Source organism: Pagrus pagrus (genome assembly GCF_965226575.1).
Source record: "Pagrus pagrus genome assembly, chromosome: 7".
NCBI classification, from domain to species: Eukaryota; Metazoa; Chordata; class Actinopteri; order Spariformes; family Sparidae; genus Pagrus; species Pagrus pagrus.
Window position 1 is genome coordinate 476603 of NC_140191.1, and position 27859 is coordinate 504461.

Consider the following 27859-nt stretch of genomic DNA (forward strand, 5'->3'; position numbering starts at 1 on the left):
CAGCGCTGCTGTTAACTTAGCCACAGAGCTGCTGTTGGCTTAGCCACAGCGCTGCTGTTAGCTTAGCCACAGACCTGCTGTTAGCTTAGCCACAGACCTGCTGTTAGCTTAGCCACAGACCTGCTGTTAGCTTAGCTACAGACAGCTAGACACGGCAGGAGAGGACAGAGAGAGACAGAACATTTCCACGTTACTGAACTGAGGGTCCATTTGGACCGAACCAGAGGTGACTGTGGTCCAGTCTGATCGAAGTGTGTTATTGTCCGGATGTTTGTTTGGTCTCATGTTCAGTTTCCAGGCTGCAGCAGATTCCTCCTATGTGAAAACTTACCTGGTAATAAAAGTGGTTCTGGTTCTGATCCTCTGCATGCAGCGCCAACACACAGGTGTAATACAGAGGTTTGTCCAGCAGGTGTCAGCGTGTGGACTGACTGGTCTTCACACACAACGTTCACACGATGATAATATATGATATTGGTGTTGTTATTTGTTGTGTTTGTGTTGTTATTTGTTGTGTTTGTGTTATTTGTTGTGTTTGTGTTGTTATTTGTTGTGTTTGTGTTATTTGTTGTTTGTGTTATTTGTTGTGTTTGTGTTATTTGTTGTGTTTGTGTTATTTGTTATGTTTGTGTTGTTATTTGTTGTGTTTGTGTTATTTGTTGTGTTTGTGTTATTTGTTGTGTTTCTGTAATTTGTTGTGTTTCTGTTATTGTGTTTGTGTTATTTGTTGTTTGTGTTATTTGTTGTGTTTGTGTTATTTGTAGTGTTTCTGTAATTTGTTGTGTTTCTGTTATTGTGTTTGTGTTATTTGTTGTGTTTGTGTTATTGTTGTGTTTGTGTCGTGCCAGTAAAGCCTGTGAATGTGATATAATAGCCAACGATGATCCAATCAGAACATATAAATACATAAAAAGGGTGAAGTGAATGTGACGACATGTTGATCCAGAGAAAGCGGTTCTGATCCGGTGGCGCCTCCTGAGGACGATCACCTGACTCTACTGTAGTGACACAACAGTGCACATGTGAGTGAGGCTGAACTCTTCTGGACTTTCCTTCTTCTTCTCTGCTGTGAGAGAAACTGCAGCGTGAAGAAGTGATTAGAGCAGAGTCATGATCGTCTCTGTCACATGAAGCGCTCGCACACTGAGGCCTTCATGTGGAGGACTCTGTGGTTCTGGTCCTCGGGCCTTTTAGGAGGAAAAACTTGCCGCTGTTCGCAGTCTGCGGGCCGACTGCTGGGAAAACACTGACCTCATATCGTGGATCGATCCGGCTCCTAATCAAGAGAGAAGGTCAATTAAGAGATTTATAATCCACATTTGATGACAAGTGTTTCAGACTGATCACCCATGATGCATTTCACTGCTGTGACGGCGATGTTCATCACATGATCTGAGCTCTTTCTGAGAACTTGTGATGAAACGACAGCCGGCTGTTTTCTCAGAAGCTCTTCTGTGTTCAGTGTCTTTGAATCATCACCAGTCTCAGATGTGCAGAAGAAGAGTGCTTCTCCTCGTCCACAGCTGTTTGACCGTCTCCACCTGGAAGATAGAAGTAATAGATTACAGGCTCTAAATGTACTCAGAGTAAAAAGTCTCCTGCTGAAGGACATTTGTGGTCAAAGCTCACTGTGGACTTGATGTTATTGTCCACAGCGTTCACGTGTTCTGTGAACACTTCCACTTCCCTTATTCTGATTCTGACCCAGGTGTCGTCCACATACAGAACCAGTGGCTCGGTGCAGGTCCTGTGAAGGTCATCATGTAGAGGTTGGACACTATTGGGGGCACCGGTGAACCCGTGTCACAGCCGGGCCGGGCTTCTGTCTGTAGAAACCTTCACTGTACTGGAAGTAGGTGGTCGTCAGACAGAGGTCCAGTAAGGCACAAACGTGGCCTGGAGTGATACTGGGGACAAGATACACAAGAAGCTAACATGTCTCAGCTAACTTCCTGTCTCAGCTAACTTCCTGTCTCAGCTAACTTCCTGTCTGCCTCTGCACACCTGGACGACTCCTTCCTTTCTGTCTTTGTCTCTTTCTTTTCTTGGTGTTTTCCGTCTCTCGGCCCGTTCGGAGGATCAGCCGTCACGGGTCGACAGGAGCATCTTCTCTGACAGGCCCGCCTCTTGATGGAGTCCTCTGTCCTGATTGGACAAAGTGGGCAGGGATACTGAGCCTCAGACAGCTCCAGTGGAACGACACTCAGAGTCCTACCTGTGAACTCGGAGCACATTGACCTGCCGACCCGATGGTGGAGCGGTACCAGCGGTACCAGCACCTGTCGGCTGAATGAAATGATATGTTGTGTAAAACTGGAGGCGTCATGGCGTCTGACTGTGCTCTGCTCTCAGCTGCACTGCTGACGGTTCCTCTTTTTGTTCAGTCGCTCCGTTTGCACCTGAACGCTCTGAGGTCGGGAGTTGGAGGAAATTCTAGCCTCAACGGCACCGTGTCGGATCCAATCAGGACATCCTCCCCAGCTCCACCCTCGTGTCCAAAGATGGTGACATCTGACTCCCTGACCAGGATGGTGACGGCTGTGACGCCAAACCAAAGGCTTCAAACCGGTCGTCAACAAAAAGCATCGGCGACGTCACTCCAGTCCTCCGGCTGTGGACGAGGATCTGGACTGTTCTGGTCCTCCGCAGCTGACCGGACTGAAACCAGTTTGATCCCAGTAAGAAAACACAGTGTGTGTCGGTCATCAGTTCAACTCTCTGCTCCTCCTGAATGACTTCATTCAGTCTCCATTAATCAGTTGGTCACAGCGACACCAACAATCAGCCTGATTCACTTTCATCACCAGTGACGTCACGCGCCGCTCCGTCCAATCAGGACGCTGCCTTCAACCACAAAAACTCTCCAGACTCTTCAGCAGCTGGTCATAAAGTTAGAGCCTTCATCATCTTCATCATCACTCAGTGCAGCAGCCTCTTGGTCACGTCGGACTCTCTAATGGGGTAAGAGCTGTGTGCTCCTCACGCTTCATGCTGAGCAGATATTTGTGTGTAGAAGCTGTTTGACGCGTGTTGGTGACGATGTGAACGCGTCTGAGCTTCTTGAAGACCATCAGATCCGTTTGTGAGTGTTGAAATGTTTAACTTGTTTCTGTGAATCAGATCCGGTCCGGACGGGTTTCAGTCTGCAGCCTGGTTCTGAAACATTGTTTACAAACAAATATACAATATTAAAAACAAGTGGTGACGCTTCCTGCTGCTGTCGATCAGTCCACAGCTGGATGGATCACGGAGGTCATGAGATGTTGTTGTATTTAATGTTTGTACCACTGAGCTCGACCCGTCTGAGCCCAGTGTTCAGCTGGTGGCCCGCGGGCCAAATGTGACCCTGTAACGATGGTTTCATCTGAGCGCGGAGCGAGCGTCTGTCTTCAGAGCGCTCCGACGCTCATCAGAAAGGCTGTTTCTGCCTCGCTGATCGTATTCACCGTGTCTTTGTCTCGATGGTTCCCGGCGTCGCTCACGTCCTCCTCTGATGTCTCTCAGCTGTCAACATGTTGTCATAGAGACGAGACACCCTTCGTGTCAGAGCTTCACTGACAGGAAACGCTGGAGGCCTCCGGTCGTGTTGTTCACGGGCTCAGCGGTTCTGTCCGAGACACAAACGTGTTCTTTCATTTAAAGAGAATCAGTCAAACAACCTTCAATATAAAACACACAGATTCAAAGGTTTTATTGATTTGACTTTTCCGATGTTCTTCATCAGCTTGTGATTGGTCATTTAAATAAAGAGCAGCTGGTTGCAGCCTCGCAGCAGATGAAGCTGACAGTGAATGAGCTGCTGTGTGTTCGCTGGTCGGGTCTGAAGATGGCGTCGCAGAGAGAAGCTGATTTTCATGCTGGTTGGAGCTGAACAGTCGTCATCTTTGTGGAGGTTCAGCAGCTGACTGCCTCATGCTGCGAGCAACCAGCAGTTCGAGGAAAAAGAAGGAGGACGAGTCACGATGAGTCTGACCTGCTCTGTTTGTTTGTCCTCAGATTTGGTGAAGGAGACATGTCAGATCATCAGGTGGGTTCAACCGACAGCACCACATCATAATCCTCTGACACTGCGGACAAAAGTATGTGGACAGCCCTTGTTTCTGCCATGTGACCCTGAGGGCTCAACACAGACAGGAAGCTACTGATGATGACACAAATATAGACTAACAATGAAAACCTCTTCCTGTTTGTCAGACCAGTGCCGTGCTGCGAGCTTCCCGTCTGCCTCTGGTCCGCTCGGCGTTACAGTCCGTGACATCAGCGTACTCGGACGCCAAAGGTCGTTACCCCCTGCTGGGCATGATGGGAGGAGCGGCCGAGGTCGGCGTTCGCAGCATCTCCCACATCGCCATGACGAGGGCCACGCCCCTCCTCCAGACCCTGGAGCCGCAGAGTACGTACGCTAAGTACTGCTAGTACTACTGCCAAATACTGCTAGTACTACTGCTAAATACTGCTAGTACTACTGCTAAATACTGCTAGTACTACTGCTAAATACTGCTAATAGTGGAATTGGTATTTAAGTAGTCACTTTTCATCTTGCTAACAGTAGCAGCTAGCTTCTGACAGCTAGCTCGAGTTGTTTTGATTGAAGAAACATTCAGAGATGTTCATCTAGTTCTTGTTCCTGCTGAACCTTTAAAATGTCCCTCTGTCTGTCTGTCTGTCCCTCTGTCTGTCTCCAGTTGAAGTTGCCAATCACTTTGCCCTGGTTGGTCTCGACCGTCTGGAGAGGAACTTCCCGATTCTGACCCAATCACCAGACGAGGTTCCTCTTCAATCCGTGTACCCAACGTTCTTTCGTTTTTTTGTTTCAAAACCAAATTAAAAAAACGGAAAAACAACTTTGTCTTTCTGTTATTCTCTTTTAAACCCAGAACGAAAAAACAGAATAACACAAAACCACATTTTGTGTCTGTTATTCTGTTTTAAAACAAAAACGTTACGTATTTGATTTTTATTGTTTTGTTATTTTGATATTCTGGAGATGTTTGCGGAGTCAGAGGGCACGAGGTGAGCCGCACTTCAGCCTGATGCAGGTCTAATCTGCGAACTGTTAGAGAGTGGAAGACACACCGGGAGGTCAGAGATGTCCTGCATGTGCCTCGCAATGCTCCACAATGAGTATGAGGAGGTTTTGCATGGAGCACAACCTTCGCCGAAGAAATACGGTTTCAGACAGAACTGGAACTTAAATATTTTTCTCTGACAGTAGATTAATAATTATAACAAATGCTTAGTTAGGATCAGATGGTGGCTCAGGTAGCGTCAGCTGCACTGTAAGCAGGTGGAGCTACACCACGCAGACATTTCCCAAACTTTGTTTTGTAGGCTCAGGACTGACTACATCATGATTGTATTGGATATAATAGGGTAGCCTAACCTAATAAATCTCTCGGATGCTGTGCAGTCCGGTAATAACGGGTCTGTCTTATTCTGTTTTTCCCGTTTTTCCGTTCTGGGTTTAAAAGAGAAAAACAGAAAAACAAAGTTGTTTTTCCGTTTTTTTTATTTGGTTTTGAAACGAAAAAACGAAAGAACACTGGGTACATGGTTCTCTTCATCACCTTCATCTGTGATGTTTTGATATTTAATATGAATAATTGTGTTACAGCAGTTTGTTGAACTGTCTCACTTCACTGCCTCCCGTTGGACTGAGCAGGTGTGTCCTCGTCCTCAGGTGGTGGGTCACCTGAAGGACGCCTTCTTCTTGACCCTGGACGACGTGCAGATGTGGGCGATGGACGGTCTGGACGGAGCTCTCGATCAGCTCGAGCGTCTTGCCGATAACGCTCGGGCGGCCGTCCTGATGCTGCAGGACACTCAGGTGGGCCGAGCCACCATGTCGGGGCTCGATGACGTGCTGAGTCGCTTGGAGGACGCCACCGCCTTCTACCTGCCCCTCCCACCAACGCTGCGTAAGTACAGGGGCATCCTGGGTAACTGTGGTCAAGACTTGTGGAATGATCTCAGAATGGGTCAGGGGTTCTGTTGGAAACAGGAAGTAAAACGCATCATGTGACACAAACCTGCAGCTCGTCATCACGACACCAATGGAGCTGGAAGATGTTCTGAGATGTGAGAAGCGTGAAATGTTCTAACGCACTGTGGTTGTTGTGGCAGGGCGGGAGTGGGAGATGAGGGTCCAGGAGTACGAGGACGAAGATGATGATGACGAGCCCAGTCTGTGGACGAGGGTCCGCAGCCTCCTGCTGAGTCTCAGCCTGCAGCTCTTTCATCGTCTGATGAGGATCAGGGAGCAGCTGCAGAGAGCCGTCAGGGCGCTGGGAGACGCTGCCGACATGGTGAGGCCCAACAAACATCTGCACCGTCCACTCACTCACAACATCTGCACCTCTATGTTCCACAGGTGTGCAGGCAGAAACAGCTCAGGGAGTTACTGATCGTCACGGTAAAATGTAAAACAACAGAGTGAAGTAAGATTCACACAGATGTTCAGGAGCAGACAGGTGTTCAGGAGCAGACAGATGTTCAGGAGCTGACAGATGTTCAGGAGCAGACAGATGTTCAGGAGCTGACAGATGTTCAGGAGCAGACAGATGTTCAGGAGCAGACAGATGTTCAGGAGCAGACACGCTGCCACAAACTGACACTTTTTACAACTTCATGTTTTCATGTAATGCTGAGTTAACGCCTCAGGCCGCCTCGCTCGGCCCTGATTGCGGTATTTCAGCTGTCGATCTTGTCTGTTCCCTGCAGGTGGGTCTGGGTAAGGTCCTGCAGGTGGTCGGTGAGCTGCTGCAGTACCTGCAGGGCCTCCTCGTGGCACTGGTGTACCGGGCTGAGGGCCTCAGAGAGTTGACCCTGAATGGGGTCAAAGGTCAGGCTGCCGTGTTGGCTGAGATGCGTCCTGTGCGTCAGATCAGAGAGCTGCCGGCTCAGATCCAGCAGCTGCTCCAAGACCTGCAGGAACTCTCCAAGATCCTCCTGCAGCTGCTGATCAACGCAACGCCGCTCTACAACATGGTGAGACTCACAAGAACACCTGGAACACACCTGAAACACACCTGAAACACACCAGGAACACACCTGAAACACACCTGAAACACACCAGGAACACACCTGAAACACACCTGAAACACACCAGGAACACACCTGAAACACACCAGGAACACGCCTGAAACACACCAGGAACATGCCTGAAACACGCCTGAAACACACCAGGAACACGCCTGAAACACACCAGGAACACGGCTGAAACACACCAGGAACACGCCTGAAACTCACCTGAAACACACCAGGAACACACTTGAAACACTCAACACTGATTGACTTGTGTCTTCCAGCTGCAGCAGCCATCTCATCAGGACGTCGAGGACTTCCTGAACCAGGAGGACTTCATGTCCGACAGTTCGTCTCGTCGCAGCTCAGCTAACAGTCTCTTCCTGAAGGCGATGGACGGCCGTCCTCGCCGTCGCCGCAGTCTCTACTCCCGAGCCTCCGCCTCCCGAGGCTCCGGGGCTCCCCAGAGCCCCGACCCCCCCAATGGCCGGCGCTCCAGCGTGAAGGACACGCCGGCCCTGGAGGTGGAGGGCCTGCTCCTCCCTTCCGACGGCTTTTCTGCCCACCGCCGCCCGTCCGCCGCCGAGATGCTCTTCGCTCCACTCAAACAGTTCGTCTCTCAAAGCCAGAAGGCCTTCGAGTACCTGAGCCCCAACTCCTCCGACAACGCCGCCAACGACACGGCAACGGCCGATTCTTAAACACCACGCTGAGGTGTGACCCCACCCTCATCTAAGACCTATCACTGCTGCCAGTCCCGCCCCCCAACCAATCACAGCCTCCTATCTCAGCGCTCGGTGACGCGTCGTCTCTGCCTCAGCTGGTGTTAGTTTGTGCGTTCACGTTCACCGACAGAGCGATCGCAAAATTAGTTTAAATCTCAGAGAAACAAGTCGAGTCACAGATCGGATGTTTCGTTTCACTGGAAACTAGTTCAGTTATTGAACCTTTAACGATCGACGGCTCATCAATGTGATCTGAACTACAAGTCCGTTCATAATGAATCATGTTTTCATTTTAAAACTTCAGTGACAGGACGCTCTGTCTTCAGCCACATCTCACCGCCTCCATCAGGGTCTGCTCCAAACACCCACTGATGAAGTCCATGAGACGTGGCTGAAAGCTTCAGGAATAACATTCTTTTTATTATTATTTTGGCCCTCATGGCCACCGTACTCAGCTGATGAAGCGTATGTTAACTGTTAACGGGTCAGTTACCCGTGATGAAGGTGTTGCAGGTCTGAAGATGAAATGAAAGAGTCGATCACGTCTGTGATTCAGCAAGTGAAAAGTGACGGATTGTTCCTTTAAATGTTGTTTGTTGTTTAACAGCTGAACTAAAAAAACCTCATTTATCACCAAACAAATAAAACATGAATCTATTATAATTATTGATGATTTAACAGAATGTCTCTTCTCCAGCGAGTTCAATAAACTTTGGTGTTTGAATCAGAAACAAAAGCGACTCAGATTCTTTGTTCAGGTTTTAATAAAATAATCAGAACATCAGAAACAACATGATTGATCACATCAGCACTCAGAACGTGATGGGACGTGTGGTCTGAACCAGGGTTCATCCTCTGAGGAACAGGAGCATCGTCACAAACTTTACTGTCGTGCTAACCCTGTTGTTAAAGGAACAGTTCACCTAAAAAATATCAACTCAGCCATCATCTCCTCCTGATAACACTGTTAGCTAACAGTGTTAGCAGTGGGTGCACGTCGAGTGTGTAAATAACGTCTTTTCAAATGAGTTTGGGACTTTCCATCAGTACGGGAGGAGAGCGCTGTTCCTTTAACAATGAATTGTGGGTAATGTGGACCCAGAATGAAACTGAGTCCATCAGTGTGGACACTGAGATATTTTACTCTATAACAAGCTGACTGCTAACATGCTAACAATGACAAAGCTAACGTGCTAATGTTTAACCTGTTCACCTTCTTATTTTAGCATGGTGATATAGCATGCTAACATCAGCTAGTTAGCAGCTGAGGCTGATGTGATGTCGTCAGTTCTGCAGGTGTGTGGTCCTGATCCACATGATGGTGCTAGATGACCTTTTCCTCATGAAGCCACAGACAGGAAGTCTTCCCTCTGATGTCACTGTGACATCACACTTCTTCTCTCCACTGCGCCCCGAGGGACCGAGCTGTCCACCAAACATGAGACTAAAATGTCATTAAAAAATAAAAACGTATCCAAACTGATGATTTTCATTGAAATAAAATATGTTTTAGTTTATTAATCATGCTGACGGAGCGGTCCAGTGTCCGGTCCGGTCCGGTCCGGTCCTCCACATTAACATCAGAAGGAACTTCTGAAGTCGTCTCACGACACTTTCCAAACTGAGCAGGTCAAAATTGTTTTATTAACATTTTCTCATGATAACAAATGTGCAGTGCTGGACAGTCATTACAGAGGCATGAGATGGGTGTGGGTACATATCAACCACACCATGCACACAGATGTATAAAATCATAAAGAAGAAAAAAGAAAAGAAATCGAACAATGGACAAAATAATCCCTCCCATGTCATTGCCAGATTACTAGTCGTAGCATACGATCACTGTTAAACCAAAAGCTCGCAGTGTGTAACAAGTGTGCAGCATAGCTGAGCTGAACTCAAGGGCCTGGAAATCTTTCAGGAAGGGGCCCCGTCTAATTTTCTCCAGTTTTAAGCAGGACATGATATCTTCCAGCCATTGCGGATGAGTGGGAGGGAAAGTATCCTTCCACCTGAGCAGAATTGCTCGTCGAGCCAGAAGGGAGGGAAAGGATACAGTGTGTTGCTTTGCTATAGTTAACTCTGTCTCCCCTCCCATGACCCCGAACAGAGCAGTCAATGGGTTCGGTTCTAATTTGATGTTTAACACCCGACAAAGTGTATGAAAAACCTCCCTCCAATATTTCTCAAGGCCTGAGCAGGACCAGTACATGTGAATGAGAGAAGCTTCCAGGTTGAATTAACCAATTTGAGTATGGAAACCCAAGTATCCTCTGCTGTTTTGAGCTCATCTGTGGGGGCACTCCTAAGATCTAACAGCTTGCCATAAAGAGCCGAAATTAGCCTCTTTCTAAGTGGATCTATAGAAAGGACAGTGTCAACAATGGTCAAATCCGCTGCTGTTACAGATCTGGTCGTCAGAGAGAACAAAATGTCTTGCCTGAAGATGCCTGAAAAAATTTGACTTAGGGAGGCTGAATTTTCAAACTGTTATCCATGAACAGATCTTTGAAACGTACGATCCCTTTCCTGTGCCATTCTTGAAAGACAGTGTCCTGACAGGATGGTTTGAAAAGGTAGTTTGATGCAATGGGGCTTAGCAGAGAAAAGCTATGAAAACCAAAATACTTTGGGCCCAGATTTTTAGAGGATGTAACCACTGGGGTTCTGACTGATCTAAGTGAGGGAAGTGGAAGTGAGGATCCAAGGAGTGCAAGAATTGAATAATTGTCGTTTGACTGCAACTCCATCGCCACCCAGTCAGGACAGTCAGGCTGGCCATAACAGGAGGACCAAAATGCAAGGCAGCGCAAGTTAGCAGCCCAATAATAAAAGCGAAAGTTTGGAAGGGCCAGACCCCCGTCGCCTTGGTCTTTTGAAGATGAATCCTGTTCAAACGTGGTCGCTTACCCCGCCATATATATGAAGAAATAACTGAGTGGAGAAGTTGAAAAAAGGATCCGGGGATAAAGAGGTAAGGCCTGGAAAAGGTACAGAGATTTAGGTAGAATGGTCATTTTGATTGAGTTGATGCGACATCGACAGGGGCGACCATTGTGTTAGGATTTGTTTAGTTTGATTTAACAATGTGATCAGATTCTCCTGGAAAAGATCTTGATGCTTCCTTGTCACGGATATGCCTAAATAGGAAAATTTGTTGTTTTCAATTTTGAAAGGGAAACTGCTAAGGTCTAAGGCACGTGCTTCATTGTTAATGGGGAAAAGCTCACTTTTATTGAGATTTAATTTATAGCCTGAAAGTTTACCGAACTGACTGAGCAGCGACAGAGCAGGGGGCAATGAGGCTGCTGGATAAGAGACGAAGAGCAGCAGGTCGTCAGCATAAAGTGAGACTTTATGCTCAGTGTGACCTCTCCAGACACCAGATACATCCTCACAAGAGCGAAGTGCTGTGGCAAGCAGTTCAATAACCATGTCGAAAAGCATGGGACTGAGGGGACACCCCTGACGGGTTCCACGATGCAAACTAAAAGGTCTTGACCGTTGAGTTAGTACGAATTGAGGCTGTGGGATGCAAATATAATAGTTTAATCCATGAGGTAAAGTTTGGACCAAAACCAAATTTGTTCAGCACAGTAAATAGGTAGACCCATTCAACACGATCGAATGCTTTCTCTGCGTGGAGAGAAACAACACATTCAGGGACATCTTCAGAGGCAGAGTAAATAATGTTGAGCAGTCGTCCTATGTTGAAGTAGGACCGCCTGCCTTTAACAAAGCCTGTTTGGTCTTTGGATATGATTGTAGGGAGGGCATTCTCCAATCTATGGGCTAGGACCTGGGCCAAAATGTTAGCGCCTGCGTTTAGGAGGGAGATGGGCCTGTAGGAGCTATGAGAGTAATACTGGCCTCAGAAAACGAAGGAGGGAAGGAACCTCGTCTGCAGAATATGAGGGAACTGAACACAGCGATGGGGAAAGCAGCAAGGAAAATTTCTTTAAAGATTCTGCCGGGAAGCCGTCAGGGCCCGGACACCTACCCGACTGCATTGACGACTGCACGACTGCATTTTTGTAAAGATCTGGAGACTTTGTCTGAGCGTATTGTTTATCGATCTCTTTAATTTGGTGGGCAAGATCTGATCGCTCCTTATAGGACTTTCGCCTCACTTGCGCAGTGTAAGATATAATCTGTCCCTGGATATAAACCTTGAGGGAATCCCAGACAATTAGACCAGATACGTCTGGAGACATATTAGTAGTAAGAACAAAAGCTATTTCCTTCTCCATGAATTTAACAAAATTATCATCAGACAGCAAAGTTGAATTGAATCGCCACTGTCTGTCTCCTTGTGGCAGGCCAGGAAGGGACATGGTCAGAGACGACAATGCTCTGATAGACACAGGAGTGAACCAGGGGAATCAATTTATTATCGCTGACACCACAGTCAAAAAGAAAAGCCTGAATAAAACGGGATGAATTACTCGCTGTGCCGGGGTTCGTAGAGGATCGGTCCGAAACCGGGTCAAGCCAACAGTTACAGTCGCCACCAAGTATCAGAGAATATGTATTAAGATCTGGGAGCAGGGAGAACGATCGTTCAAAAAAGACTACGTCATCTATATCAGGGGCGTAAACATTTACAAGTACAACTGGTGTGTTGTATAATTTGCCAGAGATAATCACATCGACCAAACTTGTCAGAGATCCCATTATGCAGCTCAAATGATACATCCTGACTGATAAGGACTGAAACTCCTCGGGCTTTGGCTGAAATGAGGAGTGGAGTCCCTGCCCCAACCATCCTGAAAGTAGGTTATTGTCTGAACTGCGAATATGGGTTTCTTGTAGAAAGGCTGCTTCTGTTTTAAGTTGTTTCAGATGTGAAAAGACCTTTCTTCTTTTAGCAGGGTGATTTAGGCCCTACTCATACCATCTGACATGGAAAATTAGGATGTGAAAAAAAAACTGAAACGAGACGGATATGACCAGTGCAAAGTATTAATTTCAAAGACATTAAAACGTTTCTGGCAATGACATATCCCCCCAACCCACCCTCCCCGACCAAGACTGAACTGAGCAGGTCTAAACCAAACTGCTTGATTAATGTTTTTACAGAGAACCAACATTTCCCCCCGGAGCAAACACAAACACACCGAGCAGAACCGGACCCAACGGCATCAAAGTAAATCTGAATATGTGGGTACTGACACATCTCACAGGTGTGTCTGCAGTAATAGACTGTAGACTTCACTGTCATTCAGTGAGCAACAAGTGAACAAGACGAAACGTAGTTTCAGAGGTAGTGAAGTAGTTTGACGTAGCTTCGACTGAAGGAGACTAAAAAACATGACGATTAAATATGATACAACAGGAACTGACTCACATTAATGATTTAACAGCTTCATGATATGAAGCGATTGTTAGAGGAAGAATAAAGAAGTACCTCAAGTCTGTACTCGAGTAAATGTACTTAGTTACTTCACCACTGGGATTAACAGACACTTCACCTGCAGTTACATCATGTCAAAAGTAACTAACAGTAACAGTAATATCCTGATGACGTCATAGAGCCGAGGCCCCGCCCCCTCAGGGCCTCCTGAGTGTGATAAAGTGAACAGTACAGTAATCAATGAAGACACACGTGATGTATTGATCCTGAGACAGATGATGATGTCACTGACGATGACGTCACAGCCGACGGCGTCGATAGTGACGTCACTGATGACAAACCGACAAACATCACGTGAGACTCAAACGGGATCAATACATCATGTGTCTCTTCATCACTACAGACAAAGCTCTGATCAATAAGGTCCATGAGGGGACAGGAAGGGGCGGGGCTTCAGCTCTGTGATCACTGTGGTGCTCGTCAGCAGGTTAAATAATGGACCAGTTAATGAACATTAGCACGTCGTTATGGGCTAACGTTACGTACAGCAGGTGAAACACCAGCGTCGCTTCATTCAGTCAGCAGCGGTGAAGCAGCAGAAGCAGATCGAGATGATCACGCAGCTCCACCGGAGCTCCTCCACCTGAGCCCCTCCACCAGAGCTCCTCCACCAGAGCTCCTCCACCGGAGCTCCTCCACCTGAGCTCCTCCACCTGAGCCCCTCCACCTGAGCTCCTCCACCGGAGCTCCTCCACCAGAGCTCCTCCACCTGAGCCCCTCCACCTGAGCTCCTCCACCGGAGCTCCTCCACCGGAGCTCCTCCACCAGAGCTCCTCCACCAGAGCTCCTCCACCGTCTCTGCTGTCTCTCTGTGTCTGTCAGTGGCGCCGAGCCTTCAGTGGTGATTACTCGTGTGGCGTGTAACCAATCAGGTGTGCTGTGGGCGGGACACACAGGTGACCACAGTAAAACTCAGAGGATCATCTGTAAGAGGAGCTCAGCTCAGTCACATGTTTAATCATCCACAGGTGGGAGGGCACGGAGGCTTTTGATTGGCTGTTGGGAGGTCACAGGTGGGCTCACTCTGAGCTGTTTGACCACGTGATCCTGGGGGAGGACGAGGTCTGTCCGTCGCTTCTGTCCACTGGTGATCGCGTCCTGCTCCTGTGACTTGACCTTTGACCCCCGTCTGTCCCCTCCGTCACCGTCTCTGCTGCTCGCTGCCGTCAGAGGCTGAAGATGAAGCTCTGGACTCAAACTCTCCTGCAGCCTCGTTACGTCGCCCTGGAAACACACAGAGAAGTGATGGGTAACGAGCCGGTGCAGCCCGTTGGTGTTCTGATCCACTGTTACTGCATCACACTGCTGATAGCAACTCAACACTTCCTGCGTCTGCTTCAATTAAAAGTCTTCTGTTGGCGTCGCTGCCGTCACCTCTCCTCCAGGCTCGCTGAACTGAGCTTATTTATTATTTCATGTTCTGTCAGCGCTCTCAGTCGGGTCAGAGCCTCCGACAGGCCCGACGTCGTCTTCACGATGGACAACACGTTCAGGCTGGAGCCAGAAGATCATCACATGTAATCTCAACCAACTGATCGATTATATGTAACTACATCAGACTGTTCACGGCCTCGAGGCGACGATTGATCTTCATGCTGGTTTCAGAGCTCAGAGGTCGATGATGTCACTGAGTCTCTATGACCTCAGTGATTCACTTCAACCTCAAACATCATGTTTCTGTACCTTCACGTCTTTAAAGAGTCACCAGACGTCAGAGACAAACTCTGCAGCCGTTTGATACGAAGGAGAGCGACGAAGAGTCAGACGCTCCGAGATCAACTCCAGATCGGACCGGACAGAACCAGACTGCAAGAAAACACATCATCACCATCATCATCTTCATCATCACTGTTGAGACTGCAGCAGGTTCTGTTAGAGCTCCACCTGCTGGATAAACAGCACCTGAAGAAGGAGGAAACACCTGAAGAAGTTCTGCCACAAGTTAAAGTCCAGCTGCCCGTTGGAGCGGCTCTGTGCTCCGTCTGTCACCAACTAACAACATCATGTCTGGTTTCACCAGAGACGTGACGGACACCTGAACGTCCAAACCAACATGTGTTCACTGGCTCATCAACAAACATCATGACGAGGCGAGTCCTCCAACCTTCAGCTGACGGGACAACAGTGACACCGAGTGGTCAAACAGTCAACTACAACACACAGACATGACGAGGCGAGCCCTCCAACCTTCAGCTGTGTGTGTGTTGTGCTGAAGCTGTGTGTGTGTTGTGTTGAAGCTGTGTGTGTGTTGTGTTGAAGCTGTGTGTGTGTTGTGTTGAAGCTGTGTGTGTGTTGTGTTGAAGCTGTGTGTGTGTTGTGCTGAAGCTGTGATGTCACACTGACCTCACACAGTCGACTGCAGCTGTTCACCTTCACACACAGCAGCAGACACTCACACTTCTGTAACACACTGACACACACAGTTTCACCTGATGCTGAGACAAAACTCACAAGAACAACAACAACAACACGTCACGAGTACAACAGTGATCCACCAGGTCCACCGCTCGGCACCGACAGCTCGGCACCGACAGCTCGGCACCGACAGCTCGGCTCCACCGGGCCTGTCTGGTGCCTGACTTTACTCTGCTTTACTCTGATCCACGAGTAACTAAGTACCATGAGACTGTGGGGGAGTATTGATCGTCTATGCTTCATGTTATCTGGGGGAGTATTGATCCGCTGCTCAACACGTCTTCTGTCTAATCATGTGTTAGTCTCTGACCTGGGCCCCACTGCTGTCTTCACCTGACTGCCCTGATCAGACTGATGGCTGCGGTAAGAAAAGGCTGACAGGGCGGCAACAAGTGACATCAGAGGAGACGAGTGTCAGTGTTTATTGTAAAACACGTGTCTGTAAAACAGTGGATTCATGTGTGAGCGTCACAGAGCGACCCGTTCTACCATCACAATTTGATCCATTCAGTCGGATCACATTTGGAAAAATGGCACAATTAGATCATTCTATTCTTATTCAAGTTAGCAGAAGGCTAAACAGGAAGTTAGCAGCTCAGCCAGAGGAAGTCTCTCTCTGGTGTGTGTGTGTGTGTGTGTGTGTGTGTGTGTGTGCGTGTGTGTGTGTGTGTGTGTGTCTGACCCTCTGGTCCAGCAGGCTGAGACCAGGACCCGGAGGTCTTTGTGGTCTGTCAGAGCTGTAGGGGTCCGAGGGGTCCGACAGGTCCTGACACAGGGAACAGAACCACACCGACCTGTAAGACAAAGAAGAGGGTGAAAGACAGTCAGGACTCGTTTTCACTAAAGCTTGAAAAGATCAGATTCAGCAGCAGAATGTCTCTGCTGGTCGGTCCAGTTCCCTGCAGCTGAGTCGAGACGTCTGATGGATATTATCTGTTGTTTCTGCGGCAGTGAGATGATAAAAGCAGTTTACTGGCTGTTACCGGATGTCGGGTCCAACAGGAGGAACGTGGCAGTCTCGGTGGTATCCTCGACCGCAGGCTGAACAGATTATTGATCCGTACGATGATCCGCAGGCGGAGCAGCTCACTATCTGCAGAGTCACGGGAGATTCTGGTGACGACGGCAGCTCGGTGACATTGTCTGTGATGTCATCAACATGGGACTGTAACAGAGCAGCGAAGAACATCTGGATGAGCGCAGACTGGACGGTTACATCATTAACATAACTGGTGGAAACATTATGGAACAGTTAAAAATGTATATATTAGTGCTGAAACACAAAATTACACTAATATCCATGAATTCATTGCCCCAGTGCATGCTGGGAGGCTAGGCTGCACTCTTCATCAACTGCAATCACACGGTCAGAGCTCAACCAGTCAGACGAGACTGATCGTGGTTTCAGCTCTCTGCCTCGTCTCTGCCATCCAATCACAGAGAGATACAAAAGCAGGACTATCCAATCACAGCGCAGCGGAGCGAGACCAGGTGAACCTCAAGGGAAAAACACTTTTGTTTCAAAATAAGAGCGCGAGATGTAAAAGGTGCAATTGTGCCACCTTGAATTATTCTCCAAACAAAAAGGAGGCAGCATATCACCAGAGCTCCTGCTAACTGCTGCTCAGGGGCGGACTTACCATCAGGCAAAACTAGGTGGTTGCCTGGGGCCCCAAGTTCCTGAGGGCCCCATAAAAATCCTCATACACTTATGGTTAATACAGTCATTACTTATTTGCGCACATTAATTATGATTTGATTAAAATCCTCTTGCTAAAATGCAGCAGAATGCTAATCTTATTATGTGTGTGCTGTTGTTAAGGATACAGTGTTTCAATGGGCCACATGCCAAGGCTCTTTGAATGACCAATAGCTGGGATAGATAATTCTAAAAGGTAAAATATGACATTTCTAAAATGATATGGGTCAAAATCTTGATCAAAGATGTAAAGCCAGTGATTTATACACTTGCATTCAATGTTCAGACCCTAAAGCTCTGACTCAGCTGCTGGGACTTCACTTGTAAAATAGATTATAAAAATGACCCACGCTACATTTTTTACATCTGCAGCAATGTTATTCACTGGGTTGTTGCACATGTGTGTGATAATCTCTGGACACGAGGGACCTGAATTTAAAGAGAATGATGAATATAAACTTTATTCAGGGAGCACTTCATGATGAGCCGCATGTGTCATGGAGGACGAATGGGTGGATGTCCAGTGGAAAGGGGGCGTTATGTCCCATTCACTCCAACAAGGTGAAGCAGCTGTGGTGTCGTTGTTGTAAAGGTCAGCACAGAACTATTGTTTTCATATGTGAGGTAGGGACTTTTCTTGGGAAAGATGAATTGATGTGAACCAATATCGGCAAATGTACAAATTATAGTGTGACTAGAAATAACAATTTTTTATTTTTTTAATAGCGATCATGAGTGTATGTAGTTTATTATCTGCCCCCCATTATTGTTGTACCTGCATTTGATCTTGTTTGGATGTAAAAGCCCTGATAAAGGCTTTCCCAGCCGTCCCTGACATGAACTTCTGCACATCTAAAAAAAGAAATGGAGGAGAGGAGAGATCTGGCTCTTCACATCCTGGAGGCCTCAGGTAAAGGCTAATTAAGCTACAAATCAAAAAGATAGGAGGTATATATAATTAAATAAATGTTGCTTTAGTCTTTGATGATCAAACTTGCTGTGCTATGTGTGCCACCTTCAAGCCACCAGCACCAGGAACTGCCATTGTACAATGGGTGAGTAATTGAAACACAGTTAAAGACATGTTGAATTGTTATATAGCCATGAAAAAGATATAATAATGTTTAGGTGTCAAATAATAATGAATTAAAAAAAAAAGAAAATTATAATTTGTTCTCAATTAAACAGATCCAATGTGACGACTGCGACCAGTGGTTCAATGGCTCATGTCTGTCCATGGACAAAACCTGGAAATGTCCCTTATGCCAACAGAAACAAGGGACATGTTTATGTTATAACAACATCATTGGAGCCCGACTAGTGTTGCATCATGTTATTCCACTGGCTGCATGAGATACGCCTCTTGTTTTTACATTTTGAACCTCTAAATATTTTGTATCAATTTTTATTATTATTTTTTGTTTAAAACTAACTTCACTGAAGTCTTGTCATGATGTATTTTCCAGCTGGCCCAAGACCATTTTTTAAAGAGTTTTGGCTGAAGAAGTCGCCCCACAAAGGAAGACTCTTTCAGTTTATCACAAATATTAGCATTACATCATCATTTTGAGGGTACTTGGTTTTCACTGGGCAGGAAGGGTTTGAAATATGTAACCAGCAACGTAAATGATGCACAGTAGTGGAGTAGAAAGTGCAGTATTTGCCTCTGAGATACAGCGGAGCAGACAAAACTGAAGTTGCATGAAATCCTAAAATGTCTACGTCAGCACTTGAGTAAATATACTTACACTTCACCACTGGGTCAGAGCCTGATACTGTGTTTGTGTGTTTGTTTTCAGAATGAGGGAGAGAGACAACGTGAAAAAGGGACAGGAAGAGAGGGACAACAGGTCAAACACATAATACATGTGTATTCTGTTAAAATGTATGTGTCTGTATAATTGACCTGTTGTTTCGTGTGTTGTCTTCTCATTTCAGAGGGCCCCATGCCGGCCTTTGCCTTGGGCCCCAAAATTTCTTAAATACGCCACTGCTGCTGCTAACTCTATACATCCATGGCTGTAGCTACTGTTAGCCTGTTAGCTCTGTTAGCTGTGCAGCTAGCCAGACTACCGAAGAGTGTTGTTGTATATACGACTTGCACAGGAGCTTTGGGTCGCTGGAAGAGAGAGGTTTTCTGGCCCAGAGCTAGCTGGTTAGCATGCTAACTTTATGTCTTTGACATCGTGTCAAATCTGTAATTTTCTGTTGAACCTTCGTTACATTTCTGAATGTTTTTACATATTTCACCTTTAACCTGAGACTGACAAGTTAAACTTGAACAGTAAACATCAGTATTCACAGGTGAGCTCCTACCTGACTGTCCTCCCTCATCTCCTCCAGGTGGAGCTCATCTTCCTCACCACCGGGGACAAGGCTGCCGGGCCAAGGCGGAGACACAGGCAGGCTGACCGGAGACGCTCTGGGCTGTAATTGGCTAAGACTGACGTGTGTGTGTCCAATCACAGAGCTCGGTTCTTCTCTGTCTGATAGTTCAGCTGGTTTCGCTGCAGGTTCGGTCTCTTCACACATCGTGGACGTTGGCTCGTTCTCCGCTGGCTGCCGCGCTGTCACCTGCTGAACGCTGAGATCACAGGCAGAGTCCGCCACTGCCCTCACCACTGGACTCTGAGAGGAGGAGCCAGGAGTGACATCAGAGGTGAGGAACTGGAGGAGGGACAGAGGGCCGCTGGGTGTCTCGATCTGATCCTTCAGAGGCTGGAGGTCGCTGTCGGTCGCAGTCTGACGGAGCGGCGTGGGATCAGAGGTGGTTTGTGATGTAGTGAGATGGTTCACTGGAACAGGTGAGGGGACGTCAGGGTTGGGGAGGGGCCTGTAGGTGGAGGTGTGCGGAGTGATGTTGGAGGCAGCAGCGGCTGCAGCAAGTAACTGATGACTGCCATTTTTTTCCTGCCCAACCGTGTACGATGGAGCCTTACTGAGCATCATGGGTAACACCTGGTACACCTGCAGATTGTTGGGGAGCAGGGCGCTGGGCTGCGTCTGTTTGGGAGCAGCGGGTTGGTTCAGGACCAGCGGGCATTTGAGGAACTCAAGGATTGTGATGTTGGAAGGTTGAGGAGGTAAACAGAAGGTGACAGGCTGCAGGTTCGTGGGCAGACAGGCAGACTGAACAGGGTTCTTTGGCTGCACCTGGGTCCGGTTGGATCCAGGGAGAGAAACCATCACCCCAGGTGAGGAGGACAGGTGTTGGACAGCTGGAGTGGAGGTGGCTGCAGTGGGTGTGGTCAGGAGAGCGCTGGATTGGTTGATGCTTAAGATGGAGGGAGGAGGACACAACGGACTGGATGAAGAAGAGTTCAGTGGACCAGGTGGACCAGGTGGACCAGGTGGACCAGGTGGACCAGGTGAGTGGATGCTAACAGTAGAGCTGGTTTGGGGGCGGAGTCCACAGGAGGCAGCGGCGGCAGAGGTGGTGTCCCTGTCAACAGAGAAGGGGACCCAAGACACACAGAGTTCACCTGGAAACAGAAACATGGAGTCAGCAGCAGGTAGTACACCTGAGTGTGTGACTTCCTTACGTCCGCCAAATCAGAGACTGAGAAAATACATGATGTCATCGAGCTCAGCTCCACCTGTCACCCTCCGTCCGCACTGAGACGCTTCACGTTAGTGTTTGAGCAATCCTTTTATTAATGATGACATCATCATCACTGTGACATCACAGGCCACCAGTTCAATAGGTCTGCTGTGAAGCTTCCACTGTTTCCATGGTAATCGACATCCAAATCCATTTAGCCTTCAGACTACAGCTCAGTAAGAAGCAGACCAGCAGAGACAGCAACACACTGATGACACGGCAACTCACCAAACCTCAGAACGATCTGCAGCAAACTCTTGTTAGTGACGATGTTCAGGTGAGGCATCAACAAAGGAGGAGACAAGTTCTGATCCGCCAGGTTCTTCAGCTGAGACTCGACCTGCAGACAGAAACACAGACCGGTTCTGCTCTTCAGACTTCTGGTGTTGAAGAAAATCAGTAAAATAAAACAATCCAAGGGTCCAACATGGCTGCCTGCAGGACGAGGTGCTGAACACTGTTACAGAAGACACGACGGCGACGCACTGAGGTCCGTCTGAAGTGTTTCCTGCGTGCTGAAGACAAACGGACGTGCGTGTGTGACGTACCTGAGCCTTGTACCTGAGCAGAGCCGGCAGGTCGCTGGTGTTTCTGGCTTTTTCTGCCGTTTCAGTCACCCACTCTTGACTCTGCTGCAGCTGCTTCAGCTGCTGGATCTTCCTCTGAATCTTCACAGCCTCCTCTGTGCACACCATCTGCTCACAGACACACAATCAACCAGACTGACACAGGACGGGTCGACCACACACTGCTGGACCTGAGACCGAGCGACCCAACACGACTCAAGATGTTCAGTCAACCAATCACATGAAACCGCTTTCTAGTTTCATCAGAAGAAGAAAACATCTGTGCGTGTGTGTGTGTGTGTGTGTGCGTGTGTGTGTGTGTGTCTGTGTGTGCGTGTGCGTGTGCGTGTGTGTCTGTGTGTGTGTGTCTGTGTGTGTGTGTCTGTGTGTGTGTGTCTGTGTGTGTCACCTTGGCCTTGTTCATCAGGACGTCCATCCTCCTCTTCAGCTGTTCACAGATCATGCTGTAAGAATTCTGCAGGTCCGACTTCAGATTAGACTCGACGTCAGTGATGTCCTGCAGCCTGAAACACAGCATGTAATCTGTAAAGTAACTAGTAACTGAAAGTATCAAATAAATGTACTTCAAAAAATGTATTCAAGTACAGTACTTGAGTAAATGTACTTAGTTACACTCAATGTTGTCAGAAGTATCCAACAGTCAGTGAAAAGTTAAGATGTTACTTTGGTAAAATCAGCCATATGACTAGTACTCGAGTAAAAGCCTAAAGTATCTGATTAAGAATCAAGAGTACCAGTAAAAGTAACTTTTCAACAATCAGAATCATTGATTTCATCTGATTGATGAGAAAATCAATTCATGTAAAAATGTGCAGCATGTAATCTGTAAAGTAACTAGTTAACTAAAGTAATCAAGTCAATGTAGTGGAGTAAAAAGTACATCGTTGTCATTTGTCAAGTAAAGTACAAGAACCTCAAACTTGCACTTAAGTACAGTACTTGAGTAAATGTACTCAGTTACATGTGTTGCCAGAGAAACAGCTTCGAACACGATGACATCAGCGTGTCGGTCCAGACTCACCTGGTCTGCATGTCCTGCAGACTCTGCCTCGCTGTGTCTCTCTTCGCTCTGATTGGCTGAACCTGGACCTCCAGCTGCTTCTTCATGTTGTCCAACGCTTCTGTAACAAACTGATACCTGAGAGGAGGCAGGACACAGGTGAGACCACCAGACAGGTGACTTTACACAGAAGACGACAAGAGACGTGAATATCACCGATACTCAGGAAGCATTTTAAAGCTGAGCGTGTTTGGATGGAGGTCAGAGCCTGTGTACCTGTGGTTCATGTGACCCATGAGCTGACAGTCTCTACAGGTGAGCTGGTAACAGGTGAAGCAGAAGAGTTTGAGCGGCTCAGCCGGGTGGAGCCTGCAGAACTTGATGGGTGGATTCGAGACGCTCCCTGAAGACAGGAAACAGACAGACATGTGGTCACACTGTCCACACCTGGTGTCAACATGCATCCTGACGTTGTCTGTGTGGTACTAACACCAGACTCCCTTAACAAATGTGGTGATTTTAAGAGTTGTTGAGTTAAAACAAACTTTGTAACGTAGTGAAACTCTGTCTCTGACAGATTCTGAATCATTGTCTCCTTCTTGTAACTTCAGCATTAAATGAAAACAGTAAGTTGTTTGTTTCCTTGTACAAAGTGTCAGTTTGTGGCAGCATGGCTGTACCAGCCTGTCTGCTTCTGTGTCTAAAGTGCTAAAGTCTTACCTGCCAACATTTAGCAGCTGTTTGAACACACTGTTTACACTGATTTCACCATTTACACTCAATTTATGAAAGAAGAAACATTTTATTGATCTAAACATGTCACATTTTACAAACACACTAAACAGTAACCAGTATAGGCTACTTCTTTGTCCCCAGACTCCCTTAACAAATGTGTCAGTTTAGTGAGTTGAAAAGGAAATATAAGGTTTATAACTGTGAGTATCTTATGCAACTTATGGAGTGTGTGCCGGACATGACTGAGGGAAACCTAAAAATGACCAGTGTGCATCCGGATTCAAAACTGCGATATACAGCTGGGGACGTCTCTCTGTGGGAATCTGTGTCAAACATCAGTGGAGACACCAGATAAAGGACGTAGCTGGTCATGATGACCTGTTCACTATTTAAGGAGGAAGCATTGGAGACTGGACCCTCAGTGGATTCAAAATATAAGTTGTTCAAGGTCATCATGAGCTGAGACTCATACTGACTCATAAAAACATCCTGCACGTCAAACATCAACAGACGGTCTCATGAATGTCACACTGTGAGCTCTTCAGAAGAGTCTAAATATAATAAACATGAACAATCAAAGTCTGATGGGATCAATAGATTAATATCTGACCGGCTGCCGGCTGGTTGAGGATCTTGTGTGATCGGGTGACGCTCACTCTGCGATGAGCCGACACACACTCGTCACACAGAGCTTCATTACAGTCCACGCACCAACATCTGGCCGAGGAGGCGTCACAGCTGCTGCACTGAAGGGGGGCGGTGATCAGTGGTGTCTATAAAGTCAGATCAGATAAACACAGGAGCTCCACACTAACAGCACCACATGACTTCAGTCTGGTTCACAGAATAATTATTCAACATGTGGAAGTTCAGGTTTTCCTCAGATATGACCTGGTTCTGGAGCCCCAGACGTCCTCCGAGGGCCCCTGAGCCACAGCTTGTGTTACCTTACCTGCTGACTGAAACTCCCGTCTCCTCGGCCTGCTGCTGTCTCCATGCTGAAGAGAGAAGTCCTGGAAGACAGAGACATAATCATGTCGAACACAAACAGCAGCACCGGGACATTTCTACCTGTGAAGTAACCTCGTGTGTCTCAGCTCAGTGACCAGCTTCACTCCTCTCACCGAGCGCACTCAGACCAGATGAAGACTCAGGACACACGATGACTGATGATGAAGTGGAAACAACACGACAGCACGACTGAACAGTGTCGGCTGCTCTCAGAGACGAGCAGAGACCAGGAGTGTAGCAGACGTCCTGTCCGAGATCTAGTGAGCACATCTGACGCTGCTTCAACCAGCCACGAGTGACACACTCAGATCAGGAGGTCACCGTGGCTTCATCCATACATGATTGGGCCTGATCTCCTGAGGGACCAGCCTGACCCGGACCTGTCGGGCTCCTGGTTTTATACTGGTGGAGACCAGAACACTTTTCTTTCAGGGTTTGGGTCAGAGCTCACCCGGCCTCTTTGTGTCCTGGACTGTGTCCTGTAACTTTCATTATTCTGTAAGATAAGCTTGTGTTATATTGAGGCTGCGGCGCCGCAAAGCTCGTGTTCTGTGTGTTCTGTGTGTTCTGTTCTGTGTGTTCTGTGTGTTCTGTGTGTTCTGTTCTGTGTGTTCTGTGTGTTCTGTTCTGTGTGTTCTGTTCTGTGTGTTCTGTGTGTCCTGTGTGTTCTGGTCTGTGTGTTCTGTGTCCTGTTCTGTGTGTTCTGTTCTGTGTGTCCTGTGTGTTCTGGTCTGTGTGTTCTGTTCTGTGTGTCCTGTGTGTTCTGTTCTGTGTGTTCTGTTCTGTGTGTCCTGTGTGTTCTGTTCTGTGTGTCCTGTGTGTTCTGGTCTGTGTGTTCTGTGTCCTGTTCTGTGTGTTCTGTTCTGTCTGTTCTGTTCTGTGTGTTCTGTCCTCTTCTCTGTGTTCTGTTCTCTGTTCTGTGTGTCCTGTTCTGTGTGTTCTGTTCTGTGTGTTCTGTCCTCTTCTGTGTGTTCTGTTCTGTGTGTTCTGTCCTCTTCTGTGTGTTCTGTTCTGTGTGTTCTGTTCTGTGTGTCCTGTTCTGTGTGTTCTGTCCTCTTCTGTGTGTTCTGTTCTGTGTGTTCTGTCCTCTTCTCTGTGCTCTGTTCTGTGTGTCCTGTTCTGTGTGTTCTGTTCTGTGTGTTCTGTTCTGTGTGTTCTGTTCTGTGTGTCCTGTTCTGTGTGTTCTGTTCTGTGTGTTCTGTTCTGTGTGTCCTGTTCTGTGTGTTCTGTTCTGTGTGTTCTGTCCTCTTCTCTGTGTTCTGTTCTGTGTGGTCTGTTCTGTGTGTTCTGTGTGTTCTGTTCTCTGTGTTCTGTTCTGTGTTCTGTTCTGTGTGTTCTGTGTGTTCTGTTCTCTGTGTTCTGTTCTGTGTGTTCTGTGTGTCCTGTTCTGTGTGTTCTGTTCTGTGTGTTCTGTGTGTTCTGTTCTCTGTGTCCTGTTCTGTGTGTCCTGTTCTGTGTGTTCTGTGTGTCCTGTTCTGTGTGTCCTGTTCTGTGTGTTCTGTTCTGTGTGTTCTGTTCTCTGTGTTCTGTTCTGTGTGTTATGTTCTCTGTGTTCTGTTCTGTGTGTTCTGTTCTGTGTGTTCTGTTCTGTGTGTCCTGTTCTGTGTGTTCTGTTCTCTGTGTCCTGTTCTGTGTGTTCTGTTCTCTGTGTTCTGTTCTGTGTGTTCTGTTCTCTGTGTTCTGTTCTCTGTGTTCTGTTCTGTGTGTCCTGTTCTGTGTGTTCTGTCCTGTTCTGTGTGTCCTGTTCTGTGTGTTCTGTCCTGTTCTGTGTGTCCTGTTCTGTGTGTTCTGTTCTGTGTGTTCTGTTCTCTGTGTTCTGTTCTGTGTGTTATGTTCTCTGTGTTCTGTTCTGTGTGTTCTGTTCTGTGTGTTCTGTTCTGTGTGTCCTGTTCTGTGTGTTCTGTTCTCTGTGTCCTGTTCTGTGTGTTCTGTTCTGTGTGTTCTGTTCTGTGTGTTCTGTTCTCTGTGTTCTGTTCTGTGTGTTCTGTTCTCTGTGTCCTGTTCTGTGTGTTCTGTCCTGTTCTGTGTGTTCTGTTCTGTGTGTTCTGTCCTGTTCTGTGTGTCCTGTTCTGTGTGTTCTGTCCTGTTCTGTGTGTCCTGTTCTGTGTGTTCTGTCCTGTTCTGTGTGTTCTGTTCTCTGTGTTCTGTTCTGTGTGTTCTGTTCTCTGTGTTCTGTTCTCTGTGTTCTGTTCTGTGTGTCCTGTTCTGTGTGTTCTGTCCTGTTCTGTGTGTTCTGTTCTGTGTGTTCTGTTCTCTGTGTTCTGTTCTGTGTGTTCTGTTCTCTGTGTCCTGTTCTGTGTGTTCTGTTCTCTGTGTTCTGTTCTGTGTGTTCTGTCCTGTTCTGTGTGTTCTGTTCTGTGTGTTCTGTTCTCTGTGTCCTGTTCTGTGTGTTCTGTTCTCTGTGTTCTGTTCTGTGTGTTCTGTTCTCTGTGTTCTGTTCTGTGTGTTCTGTTCTCTGTGTTCTGTTCTGTGTGTCCTGTTCTGTGTGTTCTGTCCTGTTCTGTGTGTTCTGTTCTCTGTGCTCTGTTCTCTGTGTTCTGTTCTGTGTGTTCTGTCCTGTTCTGTGTGTTCTGTTCTGTGTGTTCTGTTCTCTGTGTTCTGTTCTGTGTGTTCTGTGTGTTCTGTTCTGTGTGATCTGTTCTGTGTGTTCTTTGAGTCCTGAGCTGGTGTCCATACAAGTGTTATATTCAGTCCCATCGCTTGAATTTGCTGCATCTCTAAGAAAACATCTGGTAACTGACTAGTTAACTGACCAGTTGACTGACCAGTTAACTAACCAGTTGACTAACCAGTTGACTAACCAGCCGCCTGACTTGTTGTTCTTCAGCTGACTAATGGAGAACCTGAGTCAGAGAACATTACTGCTCTCAGAGGTCTCACCTCTTCAGCACATTGTGTTAGCTTCAGGCTAATGTAGCTGTGTTAGCTTCATGCTAATGTAGCTGTGTTAGCTTCAGGCTAATGTACCTGTGATGGTTAACTCACCGTTACATCCGGGTCCTCCGGCCGCAGCAGACTGCGCTGCTTCCAAACTGCTCACAGGACGGAGACACCCGCCACCGTCCCTGTAATACTGCTGCTTCTACTACTAATACCACTACTACTACTTCTACTACTGCGTTTACTGCTGCTACTACTAACAATAAAACTTCTTCAACTTCTTCTTCTTCGTTTCTTCCTTCTACTTCACTGGTTTTCTGGCGGATCGCTGAACGCCGCCCCCTGCTGTACGTCAGTGTAACTGCACGTCATTAAGACCCAGCTGAGCGCTACACTCCTGCAGTTTATCATAGTTTTAAAGGTTTATTCCACCCAAATAACACTGTATGATTCATCAGTTATAGTTTTACAGGTAATACTAAGGAACAATACAACTTTCCAGTAATCAGACCTCGGAGTGTGAAGGAGGGTGTGGAGGCTTTATGTGCATCTATCACCTGAAACTAACAGGTGTTGTCTGTCCTTCAGGTCTCCAGAGGGCAGAGATGTGCACGAGCTGAAAGACAAAACATTAATCATTTACTTTTATTACTTTTTATAGAGTTAGGGTTATTTTTCATGTCTGCGTTAGATTATTATCATCGTGCACGTGTTTGTGTGTTGTATCTGCAAACACAAGCATCCTGTGACCTCTTTAAGAAAAGTGCTGC

At 47.2% G+C, this 27859-nt stretch overlaps 2 protein-coding genes across 12 annotated transcripts; one reads left to right on the top strand and one right to left on the bottom strand.

The window, feature by feature from the left end:
- Positions 1-532: 532 nt before the first annotated feature.
- Positions 533-27826, bottom strand: trim33l (tripartite motif containing 33, like). Of its 9 annotated transcripts, XM_084358477.1 has the most exons (14): positions 27195-27826; positions 24151-24211; positions 23809-23971; positions 22740-22866; positions 22485-22601; positions 21852-21966; positions 21425-21571; positions 21105-21216; positions 19592-20757; positions 16560-16741; positions 16259-16370; positions 15505-15561; positions 14845-14967; positions 14302-14385 (listed from the first exon to the last, which is right to left on the bottom strand). In XM_084358477.1, the coding sequence occupies exons 2-13, from the start codon at positions 24193-24195 to the stop codon at positions 14863-14865; spliced, it is 2448 nt and encodes an 815-aa protein (XP_084214603.1). In that variant the 5' UTR covers positions 24196-24211; positions 27195-27826; the 3' UTR covers positions 14302-14385; positions 14845-14862. The 9 variants fall into 9 exon arrangements, with proteins under 9 accessions (XP_084214606.1, XP_084214608.1, XP_084214604.1 ...); XM_084358476.1 differs by having other exon boundaries at positions 14256-14967; XM_084358480.1 differs by lacking the exons at positions 14302-14385; positions 14845-14967; positions 15505-15561 and adding an exon at positions 533-1541.
- plin6 (perilipin 6) lies at positions 1587-8460 on the top strand. 3 transcript variants are annotated; one of them, XM_084358484.1, is made up of 8 exons: positions 1587-3082; positions 3997-4027; positions 4195-4393; positions 4686-4768; positions 5681-5918; positions 6124-6305; positions 6721-6987; positions 7308-8460. In XM_084358484.1, exons 2-8 carry the CDS (start codon positions 4013-4015, stop codon positions 7722-7724), a joined length of 1401 nt encoding a protein of 466 aa, XP_084214610.1. In that variant the 5' UTR covers positions 1587-3082; positions 3997-4012; the 3' UTR covers positions 7725-8460. The 3 variants fall into 3 exon arrangements, with proteins under 3 accessions (XP_084214610.1, XP_084214611.1, XP_084214609.1); XM_084358485.1 differs by having other exon boundaries at positions 1587-2961; positions 3997-4079; XM_084358483.1 differs by having other exon boundaries at positions 1587-2961.
- Positions 27827-27859: the final 33 nt, after the last annotated feature.

What these genes read in the sequence shown, in the direction of transcription:
- plin6 (XM_084358483.1), top strand. An exon ending in CCAGACCCTGGAGCCGCAGA is followed by an intron (nt 4,394 to 4,685) that starts GTACGTACGCTA and finishes GTCTGTCTCCAG; the next exon opens with TTGAAGTTGCCAATCACTTT. An exon ending in GCCCCTCCCACCAACGCTGC is followed by an intron (nt 5,919 to 6,123) that starts GTAAGTACAGGG and finishes TTGTTGTGGCAG; the next exon opens with GGCGGGAGTGGGAGATGAGG.
- trim33l (XM_084358474.1), bottom strand. Translation starts at nt 24,195, where the DNA reads ATGGAGACAGCAGCAGGCCGAGGAGACGGGAGTTTCAGTCAGCAG. An exon ending in ATGGGTCACATGAACCACAG is followed by an intron (nt 22,602 to 22,739) that starts GTACACAGGCTC and finishes GCCTCCTCTCAG; the next exon opens with GTATCAGTTTGTTACAGAAG. An exon ending in TGCTCAGGTACAAGGCTCAG is followed by an intron (nt 21,217 to 21,424) that starts GTACGTCACACA and finishes TTCTGTCTGCAG; the next exon opens with GTCGAGTCTCAGCTGAAGAA.